Source organism: Plecotus auritus (genome assembly GCF_963455305.1).
Source record: "Plecotus auritus genome assembly, chromosome: 6".
NCBI classification, from domain to species: Eukaryota; Metazoa; Chordata; class Mammalia; order Chiroptera; family Vespertilionidae; genus Plecotus; species Plecotus auritus.
The window spans coordinates 18697486-18708510 of record NC_137773.1 but is presented as its reverse complement, the minus strand read 5'-3'; the positions used below and the strand labels follow the sequence as shown (position 1 = coordinate 18708510).

Sequence of the window (11025 nt, the reverse complement as noted above, 5' to 3'; positions counted from 1 at the left end):
AACTCTATTTCCTGGGACCACTCATTATATATGTGGTGAATTAGCATGTTAGTGAAATTCTTGCAGAAAAGCCATGAATCAGTTCGGTTATTGGGAAAGAGTGCTCCTCGTCAACCCCACCCAGCTGTCTAATTATTATGTTCTAGCAACTGGGATATTACGGAAACATCTGTTCTGACAATGTCCAACTATTTAACCAAAGAAAAGAACAGGCCTCAAAAGAATGCTCATTAGTTTAAAAATAAATAAATACAAGAACAAGGGTTTGTAATTAATTAGTATGTAGGGTCCATTATGCATGATCCAAAAGTCGGAGTCCAATGATCCAAAACGTACATATACAAAATTCAGAAGGAATATGCATTTTTCTTGGAAGATCATCTGTGGCTTCAATCTAATTCTCCTGTGATCCAAAAAAGATTAAGAACAACTGAAACAGTAATTTTCTGAGCTATTTTGATCACCATCAAAATTGAAGGGCTAAGACTCATTTGAGTTAGTTATTTGTTCTTCGAACACTTTAGTAAATGATTTGTTCAAATAAGCAATTACATGAAACAATAAAACCAAATTTTTGACCTAGGATAAAGACTCAACATGATGCATAAGGCCTGTTTCACATTCAGTAGAAGTAGTAGTTAGTAGTAGAGTAGAAGGGGAGAACCAAAGTTAACAAAATTTAAAAAATGATACCAATGGTCATAAACTACAGCAATTCTATCTCAAACAAGAACGACATTGTTTACGATCAGGGGAAGCATTTATAAAGGTAGCTTGTGTATAAGAACATAACACTTTGGACAAAAGTTTCTCCTCTTTGGATGAAATCTACATAAGGCTTTAGAGATGACCAACAATTACTCTTGCAGGTGTTCTAACAACTACTGCTGGCTTTTGAAGATCCTTTAGTAGGGAACCACAACTGAGTCCAAAGTCAGATTCTGTTTTTAAGGGTAGAGTTGATTCAAACTTGACCCTCGTTTTGTATTATTTGGATCACTGCAAAAACATCTAGGGATCAGAGCAAATGCCTAGCAGAGTTCGTGAAAGGTGTCAGACGTTTTGAATTTGATGCAATTTATTTTAAAGGTCCTTGGACGTTCACGTGCAGAAGGTCTGGCAGTGTCTTTGGTAAACTTTAGTGCCGCCGTATTTCTGAAGCAGCTCTTGGGCCTGTTGCTGCATTTCCTGGGTCACGCTGCCAGGACACTGGGACCCGATGTGAAGCAGGACCAGGCAGCACTCCAGCACATCTGGGAAGGGCCAGGTCTGAAAGATGAAAGTGAAATGAAGCATTTGCAAAAGAGTCACAACACCTGCATAGAAGGCACCAGTAACACAGAGTCTTTCCTGACACTTCTCAGGCACAGCTGGGCCATTTCTCTCACGATGTCTTGTGAGAGAAGACAGGCAATGTCTTGTTATTCATCAGTTAGTCTAAGGCAGTGGTCGGCAAACTCATTAGTCAACAGAGCCAAATATCAACAGTACAACGATTGAAATTTCTTTTGAGAGCCAAATTTTTTAAACTTAAACTTCTTCTAACGCCACTTCTTCAAAATAGACTCGCCCAGGCCGTGGTATTTTGTGGAAGAGCCACACTCAAGGGGCCAAAGAGCCGCATGTGGCTCGCACCAGGGCCACATCCAAATACATTTATCCATCTGTAAGCTATCAAATACATGACACTAACTTTAATTTTACTTTACCTTCCAGTTAGAAAATTTGTTAGATTTCTCTGAAGATGAGGTATAAAACTGCTTCTGTTGTCAATAATTCTACTCTCACAAAACATTTCAGCTAACCAAAGGCAACTAGATTCTAACTTATAAGCACATTTCTGGAATGTGTAGAGATTTCAGAAACTGAAAAGCAGATGATTTTAAAGAATTTGGTTATAGTCAATTGTAATGTTTTACCAAATGAACTGCTATAAATCTTACCTTAACACTCTCAGGAAACTTAGCTATTCTCTCATTCGCCTCCGTAAGCCTTTTGGTTAATTCAGGTAGAGAAAGTGGCTCATTTTTCTCTTCTTTACTGGTGAATAATAATGAAAAGTATAAGTCATAAATGTTTTGCCCTAGGTAACTTTTATCCCAATTGCGTATAAATAAAATTCATTTATCACCTGGGTCTTTATCTCCCATCTTTAAAAAAGTTTAAGCCCTGACTAGTTTGGCTCAGTGGATAGAGCATCGGCCTGCGGACTCAAGGATCCCAGGTTCGATTCCGGTCAAGGGCATGTACCTTGGTTGCGGGCACATCCCCAGTGGGGGGTGTGCAGGAGGCAGCTGATTGATGTTTCTCTCTCATTGATGTTTCTAACTTTCTATTTCTCTCCCTCTCTGTAAAAAAATCAATAAAATACATTAAAAAAGTTTAAGAGAAGGCAATTTAATATGATGTGACAAAGTTTTCAAAATGCAATATTATTCCTTATATTCCAAATCCCCACTCCTTAGACATCCAATGAAAATACAGGACTCTTAGGGGGTTCAATCTGCAGCCAAGAGCAGAGGGCCTAGATTTATTTGGGGAATGGTTAGAGCTGGGCTCATGGAGTGTATGTATGCACATTTTTCCTGGAAGAGTGTGTTAAGCTTCTCAAAGGGTCCTATGATCCAAAGGGTAAGAGCTACTGGGTTAGAGAACTTTTCAGTGTTTTTGTTATTAAAACCAAACCTAAAGCTGCTTAGAGTGTGGTAGTTTATTGGAGAAGTAATTCAGAATTCTGAATCAAGATTTCAGTGGGAGTATTTTTAGAGCAATTAGTATAAGGACGTTAAAGCTTCTTAATTTTAATTTGTAAAGTTAATAACAGCTTTAAGTTGATCAGTATTCTAATTACTATGTTTTAGGCACTGTGCTGGGGGACATAAGGTAAAAGGCACTCATCAGAATAACCAATCAATAACTTAATCACTGCAAACACCCATAGCAAAGTGCCTTATAATAATGCAAGCTCTACAGTGATTGGTGACAGGCTACTGTCATCCATCTGGTCCCTCTTTTCAATGGAAGTGATTAGGATCCTACAGCATTTGATCATTTGATTTCTCTCAGTTCGTGAGCAGTTCTGTGTACTACCCTCTTTGTGTATTTTTTTGTGATAGTACAGAACAACTAAATAGTTTTCATTAGTGATGCAATAATACATCTCATTTTACATGATTAATTTTTTGGGGGGGAATCTACTTATTAATGCACAAAGGTGGTATTTTACTGTACTACTGTTAATAATAATTTTGTGATTTCATTTAATTCTTAAGCAAAGGTAGGAGTTGGTATTCCTATTTATAGACGAGGGACCTAAAGCTCAGAGACAGACTCTTGCCTGAGGTCACAGCAGGGACAGGACTAGAACCCACATTTGACTCCAAAGCCTGTGTGTTCACCACTAAATCATGCTGCTTCCAAGTGTCCTGATCAATCTCGTCATGTATTGATTGTGCTGTGACTCTGGGAGAACCCAGGAGGGTATTTTTAATTCCATCTTGTATTGACTCAGTACTTACCCCAGGCTCTGAGGACTAGAGAGGGGCTGTTCGGCTTCCTGTTCAGGGTCATTTTTATCAGGACCATTCGCTGTGGATTTGCAGAATTGACTCTTCTGGTGTCGGCGGATCATTTCTGCCAAGGTCTCCTGAACTTCAGCAACAGTTCTCTGTGAGTTTTGGAAACTGGCGTGCTTTTCTGAAAAAAGCTCCTTACAAGTGTTCAGCATTCGCTTACTTTCTTCTGTGAGTCTCATGTCTAGTCCTGGAGGCTTGCTTGGCTCTGGCTGAGGAGCTTGGGGGTCAGTTTCTTCAGAGCTGGCATCATCCAACCGCTGGCTTTGTTCAACAGAGGTTGTCCGTCTATGAGCAGCCCTTACCCAGACACTAGATTCAGGGCAAGGCCTGGAGAGAGACCACCAGAATTCATACAGACGCCCATAGATAAAAAAGGCCTCCAAACTTTTGAAAGCTGGTGTGGCAGGGGACTGATGGACACCCAGCTTGTCTCTTAGGTGATCACAGCCTAGGAAAAGAAGGAAAGGACGTGGGGTTGTGCATTTCTGTATCGGCCAGAAATCTGGCCTCCTACCTGCATGTCATTTCCTATCGCCTAAGAGACTCCAAGAAAAGGACAGCAGTGATCTACCTCCCACCAAAAGCCAACCAAAGCTAAACATTTACTGGCTCAGGACAATGTTCTTTTGCTACAGGCTACGGTCATGATATAAAATGTATTCAATCTGTCCGACTGAAGGCTCTGGGGATCCTATTGTGTCTGTGGAAAAAAGTCACAGTGATTTGGTTCAGTGACTATGCAACTCAAGTATGTCTATCTGTTTTTATAATCCTCACCCTAGGATATGTTACTGATTTTAGAGAGGGGGTGGGGCAGGAGAGAGAAACATCCATGTGAGAGAGAAACATTCATCAGTTGCCTCTGTACATGCCCTGACTGGGGATCGAACCCACAACCTAGGTATGTGCCCTGACTAGGAATGGAAGCTGCAGCCTTTTTGGTGTGTGAGACGACACTCCAGCAGAGCCACCCAGCCAGAGCAAGAAATGTCTATCTTTTGTGCTTCTCCAGTCTTAATAATTTATGAGTATAATGCTATTTCTCTTGCTCTTAAACCGTGTAGAAAGTAAGTAGGAGGCGTAAGGTAGGGCCAGGTAAAGGGCTCAGACATTCTGGCTGTGTCTCTTAGGAGTCTAGGTAAGACAGCTCACACTTTCTACTAAATGACACAACCAGCCAATAAGCACCCCAGAGCCATCTCTCAGTGGTGTGCGTGGGGCATTTACCCTCAGGAAGAAAGGCTGAGTGCACTTCCTGCATGACGGTGAAGTTCCCCGAGTCGTAGCTCCGGACCACAGCCCGAAGCAGAGCTTCCACAGCCTTGTCCCAGGAGGCCACCTGCTGGCTCAGCACTGCCAAAGTCAGGTCATGGCAAATGTGAAGCAGGAGCTGGAGGGAGAGGCCAGAGTCTGTTAAACATCCCCCCACAGGAGGCACTGGGACGACACCTCAGTGTTCCCATTAACTGCACTTGGACAGAAGTACACACCGTCGACATTTAAGAAAGGTCCTCCTTCCACCATTCATTTTTGCTTCCCTATCTGAAGCTTTCATATCTAGCTATACAACAACGTATACTGTCTGAGTAAAAGTCTACTCATGTTAAGAAAATGCCTTCACATTTGTGTGCAATTAAAACAAAAAGTGCATTTCTGGAACTAAAATCTATAATTAAAAACAACAAGAAGCAAATCTGAACTATAAGAAAAATTATCAATTTTCAGTGAGCAGTTTGACGAGTGTTGATAAATATATCCATATCCATATAGATATATATGCTGTAACTACAACAAAAATCAAGACAGGACATTTTCATCATTGGAAAATATTTCCATGTGCCCTTTGCAGCCACAGTTCCCTCTCCCCAGCCCCTGGCAACCATTGATCTGGTTTTTGCCACTATAATTTTGTCGTTTCTAGAATTCATATAAATGGAACTGTAGTCTTTTGTGTCTTGGTTCTTTCACATAATGCTTTTGTGTGTTAGTAATTTGTTCCTTTTTACTGCTGCACAGTATAGTATTCCTCTGTATGGATGTACCACAGCTTGCACATCCATTCACCAGCTGATGGACATTTGGGCGGTTTCTAGTTTTTGGCTGTTGTGAACTAAGCTGTAATCATTTGTGCACAAGTCTGTGTGGACACCTGGTTTTGTTTCTTTTAATGAAATATCTAGGCAGTAGATTGCTGGGTCATTGGGCACATGAATGTTTATAAGAAACTGCCACACCGTTTTCCAAAGTGTCATATCATTTGAGGAAGTCTCGTTCATCAATAATATAGTAATGTCCCCTCATTTTCAAAAGAGAAATAGGTAAATTGAGATGTAGGTTCATAGGACGGGTAGAATAGTTACAGTGAATCAATTGGATCTCTGGGTAGATTTGACAAACAATGGTCATTGCAACAATCAATGAACAAAATGATACACATGTTCTGATGTAGGGGCTGTGTTCGGTGCCTAGGTTAGGGAAGGGGAATGGGACTGAGGAACAGAACATAAGGGATTTCAACTGGATTGTATTTCCTTTACCAAAAAACAAGCAAATACAAAACAACCCCCCAAAATATTATGAAACAAAAATGACAAATGTGAACATTTGTTAACTCTGGTTGAACATTATTCTCTCTGCTTTCCTATATATTTAGACTTATTTTTTCCTTTTAAAAGGGAATGTCAATAAATGGTGTCACCCCTGTAAATAAAAAAAAAAAGGGAATGACGATTTAAATCTAACTTCAAAGCTACAGAGCTTTAGTTAGTCTGAAGGGATCTTTCCAGGTTCCTGGGCCTGCCTTAGTCTTTTCTGAAATGCAAACTGGCATCGGACTTGTTTCCTTATTATAGTAGGCATTGACGAAGGAATTCCTACAACTGAGTGATTAACGTGAGAAGCTCATGCAGATGGGTACCTGTTTGAAGGGAGTGTTATTTGTAGCAGATGGGTACTTGATTGTCTGCAGCTGCTGCAGTGCTGCCTGATACTGCTCAGGGGTGTCCAGGCTGAAGGCGCTCCTCCATACTGCAGTCACCCTCTCCGGGAGGGGCCCTGCGATGCCTGTGGACCAGGTGTTGTAAGACGAGGGAGAGCTTTCACCCTCTGACAGCTGCCTTTCCTCCCGGTGCTTAGAGAGCAGCTCAAGAAGGCAGAACACCAGTCTCTGGCCCTGGAACCCAACAAAGGAGAGGAACTGTTATGCAGGCAAAGTGCTTGACTAGACAGCCTCCCTGTTTCTCAGTGTCCCCTTGTAGCAGCCAGACCCCCTTAGTGACTGCCTGCCCAATGTGAGTTGTACCTGAGGGGGAAAGTGATCAAGCAGACAGCTTTTCCAGATACCCTTTGGAGGAATTCCTTCCATAGCCCTTGGAGCCCAAACAACCATTTTTATAACGTGGAACCCCCACTATAGCCCTGCCCACTGCAATTTAAGACACAGATCAGCCAAGATTTGTGCCCCTGTCTGAGAAAAGATGGTCTGGGCTCATCCGTTCCTTCTCTTGCCCAAACTTGAAAAAGGGAGTACAGAGAAGAGCCTAATGGGCAGAAGGTGCGGGAGCAGACAAACGGTGTAGATCGGAGCTGGAGCGGTGGGTGGGGCCATGTCCAGACATTTAACAGAGAGAGTCGCTGGAACAGAGCAGAAAGCCAGAGAAAAGCCTGGGGAAATTTTTGCTGGTTTTTAGTTGCCACGAGATTCCTTGTGTGCCCCTGTAAACACTACTTTCTCAATGACGCGTGGGAAGGTCTCTGTGCCACGCTGCCAAGATAACCCTTATCAGAACAACATGTAGCTTAATCTTACAGCACCTAGGTGAGAGTGCTGCCTTTAAAGTCATCTCAATTTTGATGTGTCACAAAAGGCAGAGGAAACACACACACACACACACACACACACACACACACACACACACACAAGGGCAGTGGAAGCCAGTCATCTTTAACCACATGGGCACAAAACATTTACCCAAAGGTTTCAGTCTCACACTCCCTGGTGGCATACAGCTGAAGAGGGAGCCACAGGCAGAGCACCATGATTTCTGTTGGAGCCAGTCCCCCTTCCTCTTCAGAGACCCCCCTCGTCACTGATGTGCTGATGACATCAACGAACAACCTCTACGCTGCCAGCCCAGGCAGGGGCTCAGTTGACGAGTCTATTCATGGGTGTTGTACACAAACTGATGCGCAATGGGAATTACTGTGAATGACCACATTATCTCCTACTTTGCATATGGCAACTGACAAGCCAGGGTACTTCGGTGGGATAGTATGTGCAGGACACCTGCCAATGAGTACAGCTTGTGTAACTGGGCTGTTCACCCGGAGTTTGATGAGAAAAGGACGTGGGGCCCTTTCTTCTTAAATATCTGAAGATGCAATAACAGACTGACCTGCAGACTTCCATGGAGCTGCAGGGCTTCCTGGGCTCCCACCCAGTTCCTGGCCAGAAGCAGCTCTTGGGCACATCTGAGAGCCAGGGACGCAGACAACTCATCCTCTCCCACGATGGAAGCCAACTCTGCGGCCGTTTTAAGCGATGCTGCATCCCCCTTTTTGGCCAAAACTTTGGCTGCATCATAAGCGGAAGCGGCCCCTAAATAGCTATAAACAAAACTCAAAGTGTCATAAACAGATCTCCTATTCCTCTCAGAGGGTCAAATCATTTCTTTCTGTGGGCCTTTCCTCGCCCCTGTGCCTTCCTGTGGTCCCAGGTAGCCATTGTCGCCGGCTCTCAGCCGAGTCCAGCCAGCAGAGGAGAGAGCCTTATATGGATCAAGGACATAAAAGAATCTTAATACTTGCTGAATTGAACCCAAGCAAAGGAGTCATTCTCTCCCGTTTTTCTTAATTGATGGTGCAAGATGTCCCTAAAAGAGATTTCTTACTGCTGCTGGGGTTTTGTGAATAGTTAGGATGCTGTACATACCTACCAAGGAGGTAGATCTTGATGAGTCTTACAAAGCTGATTTAATACATATGTGCTTTTTTGTTTTCTAGACACTTGACCTCCACCTCTAAGCTGACCACTCTCATTCTGCTCTTCTGTGACAGCTCTTCTAGGTTTGGTGCACTCCTGTCTCCCCCAGGCTTACCATTTAGCAGCGACAGCATAATGGCCATCTTTTTCAAGGATGGCTCCCCAGCTGAGGTACAGGTCCTTCAGGATCGGGTCCTCAGGGCGCAGGCGGGCCTTGGCAACTGCAATAGCCTCCCTAGAGGCAAGAACAGATAATTAGCCAATCTGAAAAGAAAAGGCTTCTCTGTAAGGGGCCCCTAGGAGGGGCTGCAAGATAGGACAAACCATCCCTTTTGAGGTGTTCCTACTTAAACCACATGCTGGTGCTCAATTCTTCTCCCAGGTCAGCAGATTCCTGGGGTCCCCAAGGCCCTTTTGGGTGGATGAGGTCAAAACTATTTTAGGGGCTGGTCTGCCTGTGGAGTGGCCTTACTCTCTGTCTCACTGCTTGCTTCACTAACAAACTCACTTTTACTTTAAGCCCTAAAAAAACCCCCCCAAAACCCACCTGTTTTAATAATAATGATGCTAAGAGGTTATTTGCCTTTTCTCCCTGTGTTGACATTTGCACTGATTGTGCAAGAGCAATGGAGGATAACTGCTGGCATCTGAGCAAGAATCAAGGTAGTGACCCTTGTAGTTTAAAAAGAGAAAGGTCCATGTCCTTGATGAAGCAGTAAAAATGAGTTAGAAGAGATCAAACAACCGGAACTTAAGGGGAAGGAAGAAGCTGTCCAGAGAAAGAGCTCCAGAACTTCCTTTAGGGATCCTATTGAGTCTTTGGCTAAACATAAGGCCATGCATGTGTGGGAACCTCCTTAAGGCTGGACAAAGAGAAGTCAGGGAATAAATCCCTGAGCTTACTCGGGGACTGGGGACTTTTGAGTTTTGACCAGTCAGACATGAAAGTTCTGATTTATTGAACATACGAGGCATTCAGTAAAGACAGCAGAAGGTAGGAGGACAAACTAATTCCAGAGTATGGATTTCTTTAACCTGTCCTAAGGAAAGCTTCAAAAAAAGCCTTGAAAAGATCAAGCTGATTCACAAGCAACTTTACTGATTGCCAAAACAGAGTTCAACACTCCAAAGGAAGAAAAATGAGGAGGGTAAACAGAAGTCCCACCAAAGCCATCATATCAAATGGCTTAAAATCAGTGATGGAGAAAGTACTGAAAATAGAGAAAAAATACATAGTTCCTATATAACAAAGATAAGAGGAGGATGAAGGGGCCAAAATGGGTCAAATATATGGTAATGCAAGAAACTAGAGTACATAATGGATGTGGTATTTGAAGTTGTACAGTTGAAATTTATATAATGTTATGAACCAGTTACCTCAGTAAATTAAAAAAAAAATGCAGTAGAGTCATGTCAAAAACAATGCAAGCCAAGAGAAAACAGAATGACAGCTTTGAAGTACTGACACACAAAGCTGTGGATGGAATCTGTCACCAGCAGAACCACACGACAGAGAAAAGGTGAAGTTCTTTAAGCGAAAAAGGAATTGATAGCAACTGGAAACTCAGATCTACATAAAAGAATGAAAAGTGCTGGAAATAAGTATGTGGGTAAATGTAAACAATGTTTAAAAAATGATTTAAAAATGTTTCAACAACAAAGAGTAGGAGGAAGGAAAGAAATATGGTATTTGTGAGAAGTGGTATATTATTTGAAGGTAAACTGTCATAAATTAAAAATGCTTATCCTAAACCCTTAGGTAATCATTAAAAAATTACAAAGGAATATAACAAATAAGCCAGTATCCTATATAATAAAAGCCTAACATGCTAAGTGTCCAACCAATCAAAGCGTAATATGCTGATATGCTAAGGCTGCTCAACTGCTCGCTATGACAAGAACTGACCACCAGGGGGCAGATGCTCTGATCGGTAGGTTAGCTTGCTGCTGGGGTCCGGCCGATCAGGACTGAGATCAGGACTGAGACAGACGGGATGGACACGCCCTGGAGCCTGCCTGTGGTCCCTCCCCAGCTGGCCAACCTCCTCTGTCCCTCCCCGGCCCCAATTGTGCACCGTGCACCAGTGGGCTCCCTCGGCCTGGCCTGCACCCTCTCACAATCTGGGACCCCTTGGGGGATGTCAGGAGAGCCAGTTTTGGCCCAACCCCACAGGCCAGGCCGAGGGACCCCACTGGTGCACGAATTCATGCACCGGGCCTCTAGTTAGAGATTAAAAACAAACAAATAAACAAACAATATTCAGTTGATAAAAAACAAATGGGAGAAAAAGAAATAACAGCACAAATAGCAAGATGGTAGATTTAAATCAATCATACCAATATTTATATTAAATGTAAATGGCTAAACATTCCAATTTAAGGAAGAGACTATCTGACTTGATAAAAAAACAAGATCCAACTATATGCTGCATCTAAGAAATATTTTGCTCCTTTTGTTTGCTGGTACTT

The 11025-nt window shown here is 42.8% G+C and overlaps 1 protein-coding gene across 4 annotated transcripts in view; it reads right to left on the bottom strand.

Moving 5' to 3' along the window:
• Window positions 1–217: 217 nt before the first annotated feature.
• GEMIN5 (gem nuclear organelle associated protein 5) overlaps window positions 218–11025 on the bottom strand; it is a 43218-nt gene continuing 32410 nt past the window's right edge. For 3 of the 4 annotated variants that reach the window (XM_080676240.1, XM_080676242.1, XM_080676243.1), the window contains exons 22-28: window positions 8672–8791; window positions 7970–8180; window positions 6493–6747; window positions 4803–4965; window positions 3519–4023; window positions 1944–2040; window positions 219–1269 (exon numbers count right to left, since the gene is read on the bottom strand). In XM_080676240.1, the coding sequence (XP_080532366.1) occupies window positions 1102–1269; window positions 1944–2040; window positions 3519–4023; window positions 4803–4965; window positions 6493–6747; window positions 7970–8180; window positions 8672–8791 (1519 nt within the window). In that variant the 3' untranslated portion in view covers window positions 219–1101. Of the gene's footprint in view, window positions 1270–1943; window positions 2041–3518; window positions 4024–4802; window positions 4966–6492; window positions 6748–7969; window positions 8181–8671; window positions 8792–11025 lie in introns of all 4 variants that reach the window. The other variant, XM_080676241.1, reaches the window with a different exon arrangement.